Here is a 20553-nt window from a genome sequence, read left to right on the forward strand (position 1 = left end):
CTTGCCCAGGAATTAAAAAAAAAAAAAAAAATCTCTGCAAGGCACATTAATGTAAAATCAGAATTAATGTAAAAATCAACATTTAATGTAAAATCAGAATGCCTCCATTGGGAAAAAGGGAGTTTGACAAGAACAGCCCCAGCAGTAAGAGCCTATGTTTTAAAAATGACCGCAGGGATTTCTCTGGTGGTCCAGTAGCTAAGAATCCGAGTTCCCAGTGCAGGGGGCCTGGGTTTGACCCCTGGTCAGGGAACTAGATCCCACATGCCTCAACTCTTTGCTGCAACTAAAGATCCTGCATGCCACAACTATAGACCCAGCACAGCCAAATATATAAAACACTTTTTTAAAAAAAAGACTGCAAAAAACAGACCAAAGCATTTGCAGCATCCTTTTCCTGACTGATTAGATTTTTTTCAGAATGACCTCACAAATAAGTAAGTAAATAAATGAAGACATGACTAAACAAGAGAAGCAAAATCATTTCCCCCCAGAATAAGTTCTGGCAGATTTTCTCAATCACGCTTAGTTCTGAGGGAAACATTTCCTGGCCAAGTGTTTTGTTTTTTGTTTTTCATGACAGAAGGGTCTGGCTAACAGAATTTTTCTCTGCTCTGTGCAAACAATAAATAATTCAATAATTAGTAAAACTCCCAAGGGTTCCCAGAGAAAACATGTGTTGTGAGAGGCAGCTCATCTGTGATGACATTAATTTATATATATAGCAACAGAAGACTTCCCACCGGAAATAACTAGGAGTCATATCTTATTAATGTCCTCTGAGAATTTGCTTCAGAGAAATGTTCTCCTCTAACAACATGAAGTGCCTTATTAAGGCTGGTCGCGTATTAGTTTTGCAGGGTAAGGGGAGGATGTAAACAGGCAAGATTGTTCTCCATTTTTGGAGGAGGGTGGAATAGGTTGTTTTGTACATTTTTGTTTTGTTTTGTTTTCTGTGATATTAACCAGTGTTCAGCCAATTTAGCTTCTGTTTGAATTAATTCTTATTCCTAAGAAGTGAAACACTGTAACACCTTTCCTCTCCTTCTGCTGCTATTTCTTTTTCTAAGCGACTAAAGGTGGGGGAAGAAGAAAGGCAAATCTCTGCTTCACCTCCTCAGAAGGATCTAGTTTACCCAAACACCCATGATCTAAGCAAGGAGTCCATGAAATCTGTGTTCATTCACACACATTAAAAAAAAAAAAAAAACCTCCCTGATTTCGCAAATATCCACATTCTGTGCAAATCACAAATCTTCACCTTGTTATTGAATTTTTTTTTTTTTTGGTCTTTTTAGGGAGTTTATCCATTGAGAGGGTGCCTATCAGAAGTTCTCGGATTATAGAGAGGGCAAGGGGATGAGATCATGTCCTTAAATGTCTAAAAAAAGAGATCAGAGTGTATCTTGAATGTGTGGGGAGGAAATAAGTTCCCAATTTTATTTCAGATCTAGGTAAAAACTGAATTTTTTTAAAAACTGAAGTTTTTGAGAGTACTGTGTTTTAAAATAAATCCATTCAAGCTGCTGTCTTTGGAAAATAGACACTCTTGCCTGATTGTGGCTTTTTTTTTCTTTTAATGAGAAGAGTGAGAAGAGGGTCTTAATACATTTAATGAGGGATTAAGTAACTCCAAAAGAATGGATTGCACTTAAGTAATGATGAGAACCGTGACCCTGCTTGGGTTTCAGGCATGGTAAAGGGAAAAGAATCTGGTTTGAAGTCAACATTAGGAGCGTACCCCTTGTTCTGGTACCTTCTAGCTGTTAAGTCACCGAGGTGCTGATTCCCTCCCCCGGGGGCTGCTGGTGAGATCACATGTCCATCTGTGAATGTATTTAGGCACTCAGACTCTCTTCTCCCACACGTATTCACAGAAACGTCCAGTACCAACCCCATTTCGGGCTATTGGAGCAGTGTTTGTGAAGGACCATCAGACTGGAAAAATCAAACTTTTCCTCAGCATACCCTTCCTGCCTGCCCCTCAGCCTCACTGCAGCTGTCCCAGAGGTTTGGGGTTTTTAAGCAAGATCTCCAGGTGATTCTCAGACACATTCAAAGAGAATTGATGCTTTAAGCTCCTGCATTTACTTCCCTCCCTGTCCCTGATTTCTCAGAACTACCATGGGGTAAAGTGTGCAAAGCATCACACTTTACCTTGTTTATGGAGCAAGTTTATGTGAACTCTTCTCAGTTAAGACTTTTCTTTCTGTCACTCAGAAATGCCACTAAATCTAGTACAGACCCACAAAAACCTAGTGCCCACCATCAGCTGACATCATCCCAGATCTTTCTTTGAAAGGTAAAGGAAGAAATATAATTTCCCTCTTATGTTTTACAGTCAACTGTTAGCAACCCCCACCTCCCTTCTAAGCAGACCTTATAAAAATCTAAGAACTTAAAGAAGGCAGCAGATTTACCCATAATTCCAAATCAAATTCTCAGTGTCTCTTGGTTTGAAATCCTGCAGGTTCTGACAATTGCTTCATTAGCATAAAAAAAATATTTCATACAGCTCTTTGTCATTGAGGCTGGAGCCTGAAATACACAGGCAATACACAAAAAGCTGAATTAAGCAGCTGGGAGAAGGCAATTTGATTTGGCTCCAGGGTGTCACAGAAATTTTCTAACAAATATCTGAGTGGTCCATTTAACCGAGTAGAAAATCCTTCTCACATTTTGAGTGTAGTCTTTTTACCAAAGTTTATTTCCTTATAAAGTTGAAAAACTAATTCCTAGAATCTGTGGGGGGTTCCCCCCCATAAACCTTATGCCTCCACCTGACAAGATTAGAAGGAAATCAGTGGATTATTTCTGAGTGAGTCCATTCTTTTTTTAACAAAGAATCACTTCACTGGAGTCAGAGCCTGGGACAGATCCAGTGCCCATGGGGTGCCACTATTTGCAGACTTTTACTGAACATCTTCTCTCAAACCACAACCAAAGCACTTCTGAAAACTGTAACAACAAAAACAAATCTAGTGGTGATGAGCTGAAAATTCCAGTCCCCCCACCAACCTCTAGAGGCCTTCTGTCACATCCGTGCCCAGAAGAGAATCCACATTTTCTTATGTTAGTTCTTCTCATTCTCCCTGCAGTGTTCTTTCCTCAAGCCACAGCCTTCTGTATTAAGGTAATTTGTCTAAGATTCAAATATCAGGGCACAAAGTTTTCAGCCCATGGCCCTTTGATACACCATTAAGTTTCATTTCAGCTGGCCTTAAAAAAACTAAAACTAAAGCAGGGAGTAGGCAAACCTCTGGTCGTTCAAGATGACCAAATGCTCTAATCAGACAAATGAAATGCTTCCACAACTTTTTACAAGTTTTTCAAAGTGAGAAACTGATTTACCTTGTAAGTTGTAAGCATTTTATAAACTAATTCTGGCATGACCATCTGCATAAATACAGATCTTACCCTCTTTTTAAAATATTTTATGTATTCGTTAATTTTTGGCTATGCTGGGTTTTTGTTGCTGCACACAGGCTTTCTCTAGCTGCAGCGAGGTGGGGGATACTCTCTAGTGGTGCAAGAGCTTCTTACTGCAGTGACTTCCCTTGTTTTGGAACACAGGCTTTAGATGCATGGGCTTCAATAGCTGAGGCGCATGGACTCAGTAGTTACGCACGTGGGCTCAGCTACCCCATGGCATGTGGGATCTTAGTTCCCTGACCAGGGATGAAACTGGTGTCCCCTGCATTGCAAGGTGGATTCTTAACCACTTGACTACTAGGAAAGCCCAGATCTTACCCTCTTCTCCACTACCTTGTGCTACACCCCTCCTCCCCACCCGTAGAAAGGTCCACAGCAAAGGCATGGAGAAGGAACCACGAATGGACCAAGGTCTCAGGCAGCTTGGATGGGATGAAGAGTGGCCATAGACACTGCTGTGTGTGACCAGCACACAGCCACACCTGGGCCACATAAATGTGGTCTGGTGGCCTCACGGAGGTTCTGTGTGTTCTTGACACTCTTCTTCCCATCTATCCAGTGCTATCAAGCAACCTTCTAACTGACCCAATTTCCTCCTACCAAACAGGAGGGAGAGAGAAGTACTGAGTAAGGGGCTGGACAGTAAATACGTAGGTGACCCACAGCTGATTTCCATGACACACAACAAAGGAATGAGAATATAGAGTCTGTCAGTGGCAGAGCAGGAATTAAGACTGGGCAGCCACTATCAACTGTGTGGCTTTAAGTACATTACTCACCCCCTCTTAAACTTGTCTTATACATATACTAAGGGTATTCGTCCTCATAGAAGGAAAAATTTAGTTCATACTTAATTCTGTGCCTACTTAAATCTTTGTACACTGCATATAAATATACCTATTAACTCATTATACATTAAATAATTGGTCAATTTGTATTCTGAATGCTGTCTATTGTGCAGAAATATTTGGTTGATTATGATATAAACTGGGCACATTTTGTTTTTCCATTTAAAATGATGCAATGTTTCCCCTCTTTGAAAAATTGATTATCTGACACCTTTTCCAGAAACCAGGAGACTTAGACACTGAGGAATGACTCAGTTTGGAAGGTGCTTAGCTCTGTCTTGGACACATGGCTTCCAGTAAATGGTGGCCATATGACCAATAGTTTTACCAATATTCTAGTTTCAGGAGGTTATTTGGTCCAAAGAAGGATTCATCTGACTCACCTCCCTGGGTCCTGGTGTCAGCCCCATACAACAGCTACCGACCCATGGGCTTTTCTCTAGGGCTGATTAGGGAACAGAAAAGGGCTGGTGTGGTTTTGGTGGTTTGTTTAACCTTGACGTTCAGAGTTGGTCTCATTGAGAAGCCTGTGTCTGTTTGCTGAGTTCTTAGCCCCTTGCAGTTGAGTTGGGGAGAGCTTGGAATCTGCTTGGCTTGTGAAGAATGTGATTAATGCTTTGCTTTACAGATGGATGACATGTTTCTTTCTGACTCAGATGGTATTTTCCAGATGTTACCCAGTGGGACGCACAACAGACGTGGAATTAGATCCCCTGAAACTTCCACCTCAGAGAACAGATTCAAAGATGTTAGAGTAGATTATCCCACAGTGGGACAGCTCCCCTGGGGCTCGAGATAGGTATTACTTAATGCCTTCACCCTGAGGCTGGTGCCATGTCATGGACTGCTTCTTGGATCCTGGGAGTGTTCCCAGAAGCTCCTCGAGTGTCTTTGAAGAAAGACAGTTCTTGTCTTGCTTGGAAAGCTTCTCTTCCACAACCTATGTGTCTGTCTTTTTCTCACTGTCTCAACACATTTCTCCAAACACCTTCCTCTGTCAAGTAAACTTCTTGATTAGACAAGCCAGGCATCTGCTGTGGCTTGTGAAACAAAGCATCACAGAAACATTTTTAGTAATTCTCAAACCACCAACCTCTCTGTTAACAGCAGGGTGCAGTGATTGAGTCTCAGAAGGGTACTGACATCAGTTCTCTTAGGTGGGATGAGGGAGAAGCAGATGGTACCCACTAGGTGGCACTAGTGGTAAGGAACCCACCTGCCAATACAGAAGACGTAAGAGACTCGAGTTCGATCCCTGGGTCGGAAAGATTCCCCTGGAGGATGAAACGGCAACCCACTCCAGTATTCTTGTCTGAAAAATCCCATGGACAGAGGAGCCTGGTAGGCTACAGTCCAAAGAGTCACAGAGTCAGACACGACTGAGCCACTGAGCACACGTATTCCATCTACATTCTTCTTAAGTGTCATCATGGTGGTGGAGACTGAGGGTAGAGCTATGCACAAAGCGGACAAAATCCAGCCTTACTGGGCCAGTTGTCATCAAGGGGAAATAGAAAATAAGCAGACAAATTAATCTTAGAAGCCTAGTTCCATGAAAAAAATGAAAACAACAACAACAACAACAACAACAACCCATGAATGTTAAAGCTGCCATTGCTGCCTCAGCCTGTTAGGCCCTTAATATGTGGCTCATCCCAGCTGAGATATACTGGTCAGTGTAAACCACACAGCAGATTTCAAAGATTTAGTGTGACAAAAAGAATGTCAAATAGCACATTGATACCTTTTAGAATTTTGATTGTGTGTTAAAATGATCATATCTTGCATATATGTGTATCTTGCAATAAAATGTATTATTCACATTAATTTCATTTATTTCTTTTATGGGTTGAAAGGTGGCTACTTGGGACATCCCTGGTGGTCCAGTAGTTAAAAATCCACCCTCCAATACAGGGAACTAAGATCCCACATGCCATGGGGCAACTAAGCTTGTGTGCCCCAAGTAGAGAAGCCATGCGCCACAACTGCTGAGCCCACATGCTGTAGAGCCTGTCCATGGTCCACAGCTGGGGAAACCCCCATGCACTGCAACGAAGACCCAGCACAGCACAAACAAAACAAAACGTGCGGTTACCAGGAATTTTAAAGTGTGCCTAGCACTTGTAGCTTGCATTGTATTTCTACTGAATGGCACTGTGCTAGAGAACACAGGGGAGGGATGGGGACTTCCAACTTTGGACAGGGTACCTGGGAAGACATCCCTGAGGAGGTGGCCCCTGAAGCTAAGACCCAAGAAATCAAGTGGGATAGAGCCTGGTGGAACTGACAGAAAGTCACAGAAGCAGAAGTGAAGTGAGAGCAGTGGAGAGAGGATAAGATGAGGTTGGCTAGATAGGGTAGGTAGAAGCCAGACTGAGGAGAAAATTATACGGACTTGAATTTCGTTCTAAATGCAATGGGGCATCACTTTAAAAGCCAAAGTCAGCTGGTTTTAATCAAGGCAGCAAATTGACAGCTTGTGTTACCATAGTTGAAGACAGAAAGACTGCATTTAGGAAATAAGGACTTCCTGGGAGAACTTCCTTATATAGAAGTTCAACCCTGACTGTCTTACTTGAATTGGGCTATTGAGGCTGCCCGCTTTTCCTTTCTATTCATAAAATAATAAGCGTCATAGACTCTGTGGCAGAGAAGGCAATAGCACCCCACTCCAGTACTCCTGCCTAGAAAATCCCATGGACGGAGGAGTTTAGTGGACTGCAGTCCATAGGGTCGCTAAGAGTCGGACACAACTGAGCGACTTCACTTTCGCTTTTCCCTTTCCTACATTGGAGAAGGAAATGGCAACCCACTCCAGTGTTCTTGCTTGGAGAATCCCAGGGACGGGGGAGCCTGGTGGGCTTCCGTCTATAGGGTCACACAGAGTCGGACACGACTGAAGCGACTTAGCAGCAGCAGCAGCAGCAGCAGACTCTGTGGTGGTTAATGTTCCAGGACTATTTGTCAAGCTTTCTGTTGATTTTTATTTATTAATTTTTGCACAGTGCTTTGAACCGGATGCCCTGTTACTAATAGCTGGAGGAGATTTCGAGGATCAGCTGAGAGAGGAAGTGATCCAGCGAGTTTCTCTTCTCCTCCTCTATTACATCATTCATCAGGAAGAGATTTGTTCTTCTAAGCTCAACATGAGTAATAAGGAGTATACATTTTACCTGCACAGCCTTCTCAGCCTCAGGCAGGATGAAGACTCCTATTTCCTTTCACAGAATGAGACAGAAGATATCCTGGCTTTCACCAGGCAGTACTTTGACACTTCCAGAAACCAGGTAAGAAAGTTAGAATTGCTAACTAGCTCTGCTGCTAAGATACAGTCTCAGAGCATGACTTTTTGTCACTAATATATTTGTAAGATGCTCAAAAACTTCTTGAGAGGTAAGTAGTTGTGGTTTTTAGTGATGGGATGTTGTAACATAATTTAAAATTCTGAGTCTGAAGGGGGGAATGTAGCAATTAATCAGTTGTCAGATGAGTTTTAGCCAGAAGCTGGGTGGGAGGGTGGGCAGAGAGGCCAGGTAACAAGGCGGCTCTATTCTGAGTCCCCCTGAGCACTAGAGTGAATGTGATTCATGGCTTTTGATCAGTCTCCAAGGACTGAACTCTAGCAGTGATTGCAGTGTGTCTATTTGCCTTGCCTTCTGGCTAGAGAAAGAGAAGGTAGTAAGAGTTGGGGAGGGATGAATTTATTATTAGTTACTTCCCGGAGGATGCAGCTTGCAAAAAGCCTTATTCATGACAGCACAGACATTATCTCTTTTGTGGCTTTTGATTGGTGCTGCACATATTCAGCGGTCCCAAGCCTTTTCTTCTCTTCCAGCTCCCACTGTTAGGAAACAAGCATCTTGTTGCCTCATTACTATTCTAGTAAAAGCTGACCTTTCAGTTACCTTTTTGCTTTCTGCTTTGCGGTGGAAAGTTTGAGCTGATAACATTTTCTGAACATGAACTCTTGTAAGCCATATTTTCTTAAAGAATTAATTGAGAAGCCACCAGTACATTTTGAAGAGTGTGGCAGAATGTGTTATTTTTTCCTCTTGAATTATTAATCAATATGTGTCTCAGTCCATTCGGGCTGATATAATATAAGTGTCATAAACTGGGTGGCTTACAAACAACAGAAACTTATTCTCACACTTCTGGAGACTGGAAAGTCGAAGATCAAAGTGCTGGGTAGATTTGGTATCTGATGAGAGGCTACTTTTTGGTTCACAGAAAGTCATCTTTCCTTTGTGTCCTCACATGGTGGGAGGAGCAAGGGAGACCTGTGGGGTGTTTTATAAGGATACTAATTCCATTCATGAGGGTTCCACCCTCATGATCTAATCACCTTCCCAAAGCTTCACTTCCTAATATCATCACCGTGGAGGTTAGGATTTCATTTGAATTTTTGGCGAGACACAAACATTCACTCTGTGGCAACATATACTGATAAATTTAAATTCTTGACCTCAATTCTGGTTTCTAGGAGTTCAAAGGTATTTGTACAATAATGCTGCAACGTAATGCCAGAAAACATACCCTCCAATTTGCTGTAAATAGGCTTAATTTCTCTCATATTTGGCAGAACAAATGGAAAGACAGTTTACTAAGAACTTTGTAGATGTCATTTCAGTAACTCAAAATCACATGAATCTCAAAACTTTGGCCATATTCTTTTTCTACTGCCAACTGAGAAAATGTGGTTCTTTTATAGAATTCAATTTTTCTGCTTAAATAAGGAGGTGTCTCTACAGAGAATTTCCTCAGTGCAACATCTATATAATACAAGATCAGTTCAAATTAGCCACTGGGATTTTAGCCTCCTGTGTGTTATTATCTTTTGATATCTATTAAATGCAAATGAAAAGCCAGCATTTAAAGGCAGATGGAGTGTATATATTTAAAGCAGACTTCTGGTCATGCAATGTATACTGCAAATACCTGAGTTTCTGAGTGTGTGTGTGTGAGATTAAACATTCCTGTAACAGAATAAACTACTTCAATATTATATGTAGATCTAGTTTATTCTTACATTGAGTCAAGAAGAACTGAGCTACTGATGAGTCATAACCCTGCGCTGCACCTTGGAACTATCTCATGGAGGAAAGCATTGTCTCCAGATCCTGGATCCTGTGGCCCGTGCACTTGGACTTGGGTTCCTCTAGGATGTCAGTCAGTCTGGACTTTGCAGAAGGCCTCTTGGCACCTCACTGCAGGCTGCTGCTCTCTGACTAGAGGATATATAAGGGCACAGAAGGTTCTGGCAATCCAGGCCCAAAATGACTATCAGGTCTTGGTTTGCATAGGACTCAATCTCCTTAAGTCACATCACTAACAGTAGCTCCAGCTGAGCCTTAACCAGCTCATTAAGAGAAACAACCTTACGCTATCATACCCTGATTTAGCCACCTTCCCTAATGGTCCAGAGTCTAAACATCCCTTGAGTCCTTCCTTCTGTTCCCACTTGGTTTCATCTTCCTGACTCAGTGTCTGAATGCACCCACCTGTCTCCATTCTTTCTGCTCTTGCTGTTTCCACGGTAAATGTACCTGGTCTTCCACTAACCCCGCTTCTTATATGGAGCATGAATATTTGTGACCACATCCTAAGGACTTCAGGGATGGAAACAACCTTTAGAATCTTCCTTTGTCCTCACTGGCACTTTGAGATGATTACTCTTTTACAGCTTCCATGAAAAACCCACCCCACCTCTATACCATACACACTCTCTGCTGTTTTAACTTGTTATTGTCATTCATGAGTCTGGCTACTTCTCCAAATTTGTTTAAAGTTTGATAACTGCCTCTCAGCCTTCCATGCTGCTCCCCACCATAGCTATGAATTTGCTCTTGCCAAACTCACCAATTACAGACTTTAAAAAAAAACCGACACGCTATTGAATACAGTTCTCTAAACCAGCAGTCCCTGACTTTTTGGCACCAGGGACTGGTTTTGTGGAAGACAGTTTTTCCATGGATGGAGGGGGGACATGTTTCCAGTTTTTTTCACTGCTCACCTCTTCACGTGTGGCCCAGTTCCTAACAGACAATGAACTGCTACCTGTTTGTGGCCTGGGCTTAGGGGACCCCCGCCCTAAACCATAATGGAAAAGAACATGAAAAAGAGTGTGTGTGTGTGTGTGTGTGTGTGTGTGTGTGTGTGTGTGTATACATATATATATATAACTGAGTCACTTTGCTGTACAGCAAAAATTAAACAATGAAACACAATAGTATAAATCAACTATATACTTCAGTAAATAATCTTATCAGAACTTTTCCCCCATTGTCCTGCATCACAAGGCAACATTGACATAGTAAACCTCCCCTTAGTTCCTCATTTGATGAACATGCTTCCTCCTTCTCACACTCCTGTACATGTGCTCAGTTGCTCAGTCATGTCTGACTCTTTGTGACCCCATGGGCCGTAGCCCGCCAGGCTCCTCTGTCCATGGGAATTCTCCAGGCAAGAATACTGGAGTGGGTTGCCATGCCCTCCTCCAGGGGATCTTCCCAACCCAGGAATCAAACCCAGGTCTCCCACATTGCAGGCAGATTCTTTAGTGCCTGAGCCACCAGGGAAGCCCTCCTGTACGTGGTATTCCTAAATCATTTATGTCCTGCTCCGTGCCCTCACTTTTGAAGTCAAGTCCCATCTCCATGAAGCTCTCCTTCTCTCCCTGGTTTCTTCCCTTTTTTCACCTGTACCGCGCAGCATGCAGCCAGTGCAGGAGACATAAGACCTGTGGGTTTGGTCCCTGGGTTGGGACGATCCCCTGGAGAAGGAAATGACGACCCAGTCCAGTGTTCTTGCCTGGAGAATCCCATGGACAGAGGAGCCTGGCAGGCTATAGTCTGTGAGGTCTGTCTGTATATGAGTGGATGGCTCAAAAGAAAAGTCTGGACTGGTACGCAACAGGATTGAAGGTCATCAGTGTTTGGGAGTGCTTGGCATTGTGAGTGCATCTTAAGTAACAAGAATATAGTAAGGAGAGGGAAAACCACAGTTGGGCCATGGGGGGCACCATGGCAAAGAGTTGGACACGACAGAGAGACTAACACAATATGGCATGTAGGCTTTTAGTCCCCTGACCAGAGATTGAACCTGTGTCCCCTGCATTCAAAAGTGAAGTCTTAACTACTGGATCACTGGGGAAATCCTGTCATTCATTGATTTCTGTCATCCCACATTTCATGTTTTTTTCCTCCCATTTCCATCACACCCATCTCCTGGTTTTCTTCTCACTTGTCCAGCTGTTCCTTTGAAGGATGAACGTGACCTGCCATCCCTTAAGCTGGGTTTTCCTTGTAGCTCAGCTGGTAAAGAATCTGCCTGCAATGCGGGAGACCTGGGTTCGATAACTGGGTTGGGAAGATCCCCTCAAGAAGGGAAAGGCTATCCACTCAAGTATTCTGGTCTGGAGAATTCAGACAGTCCATGGGGTCACAAAGAGTCGGATACGACTGAGTGACTTTCACTCACTTCGCTCACAACGTCAAGCACTTTCAAACACTGACGACCTTCAGTTCTGCCGCATACCAGTCCAGATTTCTCTTCTGAGCCATCAGCTCATATAAACACCTGCCTTTCAAAATTCTCCCTTGGCTATTTCCTTGGCTCTTGAAATTCAATATTAAAATGGAAAGTCATTATTTCTATTCCTGAACCTGTCCTTTCTTTGCTGTTGCTCATGTAGCTCTGGAAATAGCCTCTGCTTCGGTTTGTGTGATGCTGCGCATTCCTGTTTTTCTCACTCTCTGACCCCCATTTTCACCTATGCAGGCTCATCTCTCTTTCTCTGTGTAGACTTTCTTTATTCCTATGCTATATGTTTGACCTCCACAATGTATTTTATAACTTGAAGTTTGCGCCTCTTATTTCCCTTCACCTATTTCACCCAATCTCCCGCTCCATCTCCTAGGGCAGCCATCAGTTTGCTCTCTGTTTCCATAAGTTTGTTTCTATTTTGTTCGGCTCACTTGTTTTTTAGATTCCATATATAAATGAGGTTATATAGTGTTTTCCTTTGGCCTCCTAGTTTATTTCACTTAGCAGAGTGCCATTTTGTTGCAAATGGCAAGATTTCACTCTTTTTCATGGATGCATTATGTTCCTTTGTACATGTATACATGCATACATGCTCAGCTGTTGTCTGACTCTGTGACCCCATGAACTATAGGCCGCTAGGCTCCTCTGTCCATGGGACTTTTCAAACAAGAATACTGGCGTGGGTTGCCATTTCTTCTTCCAGGGAATCTTCCTGACCCAAGGATTAAACCTGCATATCATGTGTCTGTTACATTGCAGGCAGAGTCTTTACCTGCTGAGCCATCGGGTATATACATATATACCACATTTTCTTTCTCTATTAATCAATCAATGGATGTCTAGGTTTCTTCCATATCTTGCCTATAGTGCTGCAGCCACTATGGAAAACAGAATGAAGCTTCCTCAAAAAATTAAAAATAGAACTACCAAACAATCTAGCAACTCTTGTACTGAGTATTTGTACTGAGTATTATACCCAAGAGAAAGAAACCTACCAATTCAAAAACAGCTCTGTGTTCACTGTGTGTAGATTGTAAGCATTAATGCTCCTTCAGGCATGATCTTACCGCCCCCGTCATTCCCCGTTCTTCCTCCAGGGTAGCACATCTGTAGTTAGAGATGACTCACAAGAGTATATCTCCATCCCAGACAGTCCTGTGAACTCCAGACTCACATAAGCTATTCAGCATCTTTTCTTTAAGGATGTGGTAAAGACACCTCATACTTAAAATACCCATAAGTCAACCCAGCGAGACCCAGTCTTCATGTGTCACTTTGTAGGTCAGCAGATAAATGCCCAACTAGAAATTTTATTTCCTAAATTTCTTCCACCTTTATATCTAATATATCTCCAAGTCCTACTGCTATTTCCTCCTGAAGAGATCCATACCCTGATGACTTTTCTCCAATTATCACCATCACTGTTTTTCACCTGGACTACTGTAATAGTCTTCCAACTCTGCTTCTAGGAATCACTGACTTCCTTTCCAGGCTATTTGTTCTCCACCACATAGCCAGAGTGAATTCATCAAAACACACTAGACCTCTAGCCCTATTCCAATCCCTTGCTCAAAATCCTCCTTTGGCTTCCGGTTGATTTTAGGATATAGGGCAAACTCCCATTACATGCCAGTAAACCTTTGGCCTTCACCATGCTCCCCTCTTCCCAGGTTGCTCAGCAACAACGTATCTGCTTGGGAATGCAGGAGATGCAGGAGACAGGAATTCAGTCGCTGGGTCAGGAAGATCCCCTGGAGAGGGAAACAGCAACCCACTCCAGTATTCTAGCGTGCAAAATTCCATGGACAGAGGAGCCTGGTGGGATACAGTCCATGGGGTCACAAAGAGTTGGACACAACTGAGTGATTGAGCATGCACACACACACACATCCACTTGATACTGATTCAACTAGTAGATTCACTTATTATTTATAAAAATTGTGAGATGGGTGATGACCCATATTTTTGTTTTGGATCCTTCTTCTTCCCTTCGTATCTTACCGTTGTAGAGAACCTCTCTTTGGGAATGAAAAGAGAATCCATGTCATCACTAGCCTATGGCTGGAGGAAGTTTTGGTTGGTAAGGAGGAAGCTAAACCAAGTAGTTGAAGGCAGATGTGAAAGGGAGCGTGCTTTGTGATCATATAAGACAGCAGAGTCAGCTTGAAGTCAACATCAGGAATATAGATTTGAATGTTATCAGCCTTCAGGCTACACTTGAAGCTGGAGAAAAACAGTTCACCACTTGAAAGGATGAAAGTTAAACTGTGCCCCTCAGATTGGGACTTAGACTTATGGTATTTTAATTGCGATCACACCTGTTCTCAGGACTAATGAAGCTCAGATTCTTGAGGTCTCAGCACAGAAAGAAGTCAGTGAGAGAGAAGGTGATAGTTAAGAAGTGGATTTGTTTAGAGAGAAACATACGCCACAGTGTGGGCCATCTGAGAATGTAGGCACCAGGGTGTGGGGCTGTCAATTTTTAGAGGGCTGGGTAATTTCATAGACTAATGCATGGAAGGAGTAGTCCGGCTATTTTGGGGAAGGGGTGGAGATTTCCAGGAATTGGGCCACTGCCCACTTTTTGACCTTTATGGTCTGCCTTAGAACTGTCATGGCAACTGTGGGTGTGTCACTCAGCTTGCTGAGTGTGACGATGAGTATATACTGAGGCTCAAGTTCTAGAGAAAGTTGACTCATCCACCATTTTGGACATATTTGATTCTAATCAGTTTATGTCATGTCCCTCCTGTTTCATAATAGTCAGGGCAAGAGTCTCATTGGAGAAAACGCATCTTTAGATGAATAGTGAGAAAGATTAGATAGGTAAGAACCACTGAGATGGGAGATGAAAAACTCAGTGTCATGGCAGATGAAGGAAACAAGTATTTTCCAGATAGAGCTCTATCTGAGACTAGAAAATGATGCGACGCTGCACTGTGCTGTGTTTAGTTGCTCAGTCGTGTTCCACTCTTTGCAACCCCATGAACTGTAGCCCATCAGGTCTCTCTGTCCATAGGATTCTCCAGGCAAGAGTGGGTTGTCATGCCCTCCTCCCGGGGATCTTCCCAACCAAGGGATCAAACCCAGGTCTCCCGCACTGCAGGTGCATTCTTTACTGTCTGAGCCACCAGATGTTCTCCTTCTTTTTTTTAAAATTATTTTTGGCTGTACTGGGTCTTTGTTGCAGTGCATGTGTGGGTTTCTCATTGCAGTGACTTCTCATGCTATGGGGCACAGACTCTAGGGCCTGAGGGCTCAGCAGCTGTGGTGTCCAAGTTTAGTTGCCCCATGGCAGGTGGAATCTTCCCAGACCAGGGATTGAACCTGTGTTTTTTGCATTGGCAGGCAGATTTTCAACAACTGAACCACCAGGGAAGTCCCTAGAGATTTTTTAATCAGAATAGCTTCAGAAGTTAACATTTCCTTTTTACTTTGTGTCTGATTTTTCAGTGTATGGAAACCAAAGTGCTGCAGAAAAAATCTGGAATCCTAAGCAGTGATGGTGCCGATGAAAACACTCTTCCTCAGTTGGCAGCGACAATCATTGCTTTGTCCCTCCAAGGTGTTTGTCTGGGACAAAGAAACTTGCCTCCCCCAGACTATTTTACAGAATACATTTTCAGTGCCTTGAATAGTACGAATACTCTTCACCTATCGGGTAAGGATGCTTTTCATGAATTTCATTTCCAAGTCACACCTACTAACTATAAACTGTTCCAAAAACAAAGATGGAAGCATTGTGGTGACCGAGTTTGTTCAGGTATGTTTTAAACACCCTTTTTATCTCAGCTTGTAGCGAGACAGCCCAGGGGGCCTTGTCAGGACAAACATGCTATGACATCTGTGGCGTGATAAGGCAAAACAAAAATAAAAACAGCACCCTTGAGCAGGGATGATGAGATTGTGGGTAGAGAGTTGAAGGGAGAGATTTTTATGATCTGTCACTAGTACTAATTGGAATGTCCCAGGTGGCTCAGGGGTAAAGAACCTGCCTGCCAGGGCAGGACATGCAAGTTCTATTCCTGGGTCAGGAACACCCCCTGGAGGAGGAAATGGCAACCCACTCCAATATTCTTACCTGGGGAATCCCACGGGCAGAGGAGCCTGGCGGGCTACAGTCTGTGGGGTCACTAAGAGTCGGATATGACTTTGCAAATGAGGGCATCCTAGTACTACTGTCTCTTTTGGTATAAAGTGTTGGGCAACAGGTGACAAAGTACCTTGTAGAACAGAGGTCTCCAGCCTCCAGGATCTAATGCCTGATGATTTCAGGACCTGATGTAATAAAATAATAGAAATAAAATGCACAATAAATGTAATGTGTTTGAATCATTCCAAAACCACCCCCTTCCTCCCACCTCTCTTCCCCCTAACTGCCCACCACCTGGTCCCTGGAAAAATTGTCTTCCACAAAACTGCTCCTTAGTGCCAAGAAAGTTGGGGACTGCTTGTGTAGAAGGATAAAAGGGTGTTCCAAATGGTGCAAGAGGCTTGGTAGCAGTTTGCTTGGAACCATAAAAGTAAGTCGTGTCGTGTTAAACAGAAGCATTGTAAAATATGCGGCCTGGCTGCATTTGTGACTGCCAGCATTTTAGGGATCTGAGATAAAATAGGACATCATGGAATGAAATCAGAATGTGTGTTTCACACATTTCTTTGTACTCGACAAGACATTAAGAGTGAAGTGACTTAATTTTTTCATCTGCATTAGAACGTCCTGCTTTCTGCACACACCTAGGGGACTTGGTGTGTCACTTCATAGCTGGTGCTTTTGCCAACATATTTCCTCTTGGGAAGTCACAACACAGAAGAGAAATACAAATTTTCCAAGACGCCAGCAGCACACTCATGATCTAGATAAATCTTCCAACTTTGAAAGGGATCAAGGGCTAAGAGTCATCCAAATCTGCACAGAACTTTCCCTGGCTTGTTTGTATAACCAGTTGAATGACAGATGTGTTTTTCTGTAATTCATTTTAAATGCTTAAAGCCAGCGGTCCCCAACCTTTCTGGCACCAGGCACTGTTCTGTGAAAGAGAGTTTTTCCATGGACCAGGGGAGGGGGATGGTGTAAGGATAATTCAAGGGCATTACATCTGTTGTGCGCTTTATTTCTATTATTATTAAACCTCAGCTCCACCTCAGGCATTAGACCCTGAAGGTTGAGGACTCTTGATTTGACTTGTGAACACAGAGGGGGATGGAGAGGATGGGACAAATGGAGAAAGTAGCATGGAAACATATATATTACCATATGTAAAATAGGTAGCCAGTGGGAATTTGCTGTATGACTCAGGGAGCTCAAACCAGTGTGCTCTGGGACAGCCTGGAAAGGTGGGATGGGGTGGGAAGTTGGAAGGAGGGGACATATGTATACTTACGGTTGATTCATGATGATGTATGGCAGAAGTCAATACAATATTGTAAAGCAGTTTATCCTTCAATTAAAAATAGACTAATTTTTTTTTAAAAAGGAAAGAAATCTTTATTAAGATGAAAACTGAAGCACTAGTCAATTGTGTTACCTAGCTGTCATCATTCAGAGAAGGCGATGACACCCCACTCCAGTACTCTTGCCTGGAAAATCCCATGGACGGAGGAGCCTGGTAGACTGCAGTCCATGGGGTTGCAAAGAGTCAGACACGACTGAGCCACTTCACTTCCACTTTTCACTTTCATGCATTGGAGAAGGAAATGGCAACTCACTCCAGTGTTCTTGCCTGGAAAATCCCATGGACAGGGGAGCCTGGTGGGCTGCCGTCTATGGGGTTGCACAGAGTCGGACACGACTGAAGCGACTTAGCAGCAGCAGCAGCAGTTGTCATCACTAGGACAGAGACCAGGAGAAGGCATGCTGTGCTGAGAATGATTTTGATATGGGAAAGAGGGATTATGAAATTCAGATTTTGGATGACTGAGTTTCAGCAGGACAGTTTCCATGTCAACCAAAGGAATGCAATTACTCCACTTTTCAAATAAAAATTTGTGCCACTTGAAGGCTCAACACTGGAGTACAGAATATGGTTGGAGGCAAGCTGTACTGTAAGATCAAGGCGAGCTGTCTGCATATGAAACCATCATGGACCTGGGATAAAAAACCCACATGTTTGTGACAGATGTTCAGTATCACTCATTTGGGCACCAAGCAGCCACGTTTACATTTGAAAACTCAGAATTCCTTCCCATTTCAGTACAATTAAATGCTTATTCCAGAGGCCCCGAGGCATTTTTTCTAACAGCTGCCTCTGAGTTAGGGCCCTACTGACACTGATTGCATTTTGGAGTAGGAGGAACAAAAGTTTGCTATTTTTATGTGGGTTTTTTAAAAAAAATGTTTTTATTACAGAGATTGTCAAATATAAATAAAAGTAGAAACAATAGAACAATGAACTCCCATGTACACAGTCCCTACCTCAACAAGCAACAGCAATTTGGATAATCTTATTTTATATGTCCCTCCATTCTCTCCCATTACTTGATTTTTGTTGTTCAGTTGCTCAGCCTGACTCTTTGCAACCCCACAGACTCTACCATGCCAGGCTTCCCTGTTCTTCACCATCTCCTGGATCTTGCTCAAACTCATGTCCATTGAGTTGGTGATGCCCTCCAACCGTCTTGTCCTCTGTCGTCCCCTTCTCCTCCTGCCTTCAATCCTTCTTAGCATCAGATCTTTTCCAATGAATTGGCTCTCTGCATCAGGTGGCCAAAGTATTGAAGGTTCAACTTCAGCATCAGTCCTTCCAGTGAATATTCAGGATTGATTTCCTTTAGAATTCATTATTTGATCTCCTTGCAGTCCAAGGGACTCTCAAGAGTCTTCTCCAATACCACAGTTCAAACGCATCAATTCTTCAGCGCTCATTACTTGTTTATTTTGAAGCAAATCATCAACCTGTTGGTATTTCTGTATGAATCTCTAGAAGAGAAGGCTTTTTTAAAAAAAGCATCTATTAGCAGTATCACAACTAAAAAAGTGAATGATTCTATAATGTTCATTTTTTCAGCTTTTAACAAATATTTTTATTTTTTATTGAACTAGGATCTAAATAAGGTCTATAAAATGTGAATTGTTGATGTTATTGAAGTTTTTTTCAAGGTGTCTTGCCCTTCCCCTCCACTATATTTTTTGGCAGTTTTTTTTTGTTGGAAAAATGTGCCAGGACTGTGCTGTTTTATGTGTACCAGCGTTATAGTATATTTTAATTTCTGGTAGATCTAGCCTTCTTCATTGCTCTTCTTTTCAGGGTTTTCCCGGCTTGTTCATTCTTACTGACAAATATCACCTAACTGTTAAATTCTGGGGGATAAAAACCTTGTGATAATATTATTCTAATTGTGAAAAAATTATGGAATAACTTAGAAATGATATTTACAAGATGTTACGTTTTTAAATCCCGTAGTATGTCTTCCTATTTGTTCATGTTTACATGTCTATTTTGTGGAGTGTTCTATTGTTTCCCTCACATAGGTTTCAGACATTTCCTGGTACATTTATACCTAGACATTTAACTTTCTTTTTGTATCTCTTAACTGGGGTCCTCTCTTTCATTATAGCTTCTAACTGGTTTTTGTTTGTCCATATGAAGGTTAGTGATTTTTTTTTTAGATTAATTTTGTAACTCACTCCATGATTACATCTTGCATTTTATTTTTGCCCTAATTATTTAGAGTTTTCAGATATATAATTATACCATCACCAAATAGATATAGAGTTACCTCTTCTTTTTCAATTCTTGTATCTCTATTTTCTTTGTTACCTGATTATATTAGTTAATAACCTCAATATAATGGTGGATATTTTGAGAATGAACCCTTACCATGTTTTTGACCTTGAAAGAAAAGCTTCTAGTGTTTCCTCATTGAGTTTAGAGAACATATGTTAAAAAGTATTTATTATAGTCTTTTATATTAATCCATATATTTACATTTCTAGTAGTCTTCATTTCTTCCTGTAGACTCAATTTACCATTCTGGTCATTTCTTTTTAGTCTAAATCACTTCACTTAGTCTTTCTTGTAAGACAGGTCTGCTGTCAATAAATTCACCATTCATTGTTTATCTGGGAATAATTTTATTTCACCTTTGTTTTTGAAGAGTTGTTATGCTGGGTGTTAAATTCTTAACTGACAGTTATTTCTCTCCGCATTTTGAATATCTTATTCCACTACTTTCCGGACTCCAATGTTCAGATGATAAGTTAACTGTTAATTGTACTGATGTTCCTTTTTATGTGGTGAGTCAGTTTTCCATTACTACTTTCAAGATATAGCTTTGTGTTTGACTTGTTTTTTTTATATTTATCCTATTTGATGTCTGATGAACTTATTGAACATGTTTATCGAGGTTTCACATCAAATTGAGAATGTTTTTAACCATTATTTTCTTCAATATTTTTTTCTACTTCTTTCTCTCTCTCCTCTCCAAGTGACTGCCATTGCATATAGGTCAGTGTACTTGCTGTTTCCCATAGGTCTCTGAAACTTGTTCTTTTTTCTCTTTCTGTTCTTCAGAGTAGGTTATTTCTATTAATTTATCTTTAACTCAGTAATTGTTTCTTCTGCCATCCCAATATGCTGCTTTGAATTTTTCATTTCACCTATTCTATTCTTCTAGTCCAGAATTTCCATTTAGACTTTATATAATTTTGATCTCCTGATTAAAAGTTGCTGTTTGTTAGTTTATTATTCTTATACTTTCCTTTAATTTCTCAAATATTATTTTCTTT

The 20553-nt window shown here is 41.8% G+C and overlaps 1 protein-coding gene across 2 annotated transcripts in view; it reads left to right on the forward strand.

Moving 5' to 3' along the window:
• SLC39A12 (solute carrier family 39 member 12) overlaps positions 1-20553 on the forward strand; it is an 83977-nt gene that overhangs the window by 2426 nt on the left and 60998 nt on the right. For both annotated transcript variants that reach the window (XM_005687983.3, XM_013968564.2), the window contains exons 3-4: positions 7286-7567; positions 15279-15486. In XM_005687983.3, the coding sequence (XP_005688040.1) occupies positions 7286-7567; positions 15279-15486 (490 nt within the window). The remainder of the gene's footprint in view (positions 1-7285; positions 7568-15278; positions 15487-20553) is intronic.

The sequence above is a fragment of the Capra hircus genome, chromosome 13, assembly GCF_001704415.2.
Source record: "Capra hircus breed San Clemente chromosome 13, ASM170441v1, whole genome shotgun sequence".
Taxonomy (NCBI): Eukaryota; Metazoa; Chordata; class Mammalia; order Artiodactyla; family Bovidae; genus Capra; species Capra hircus.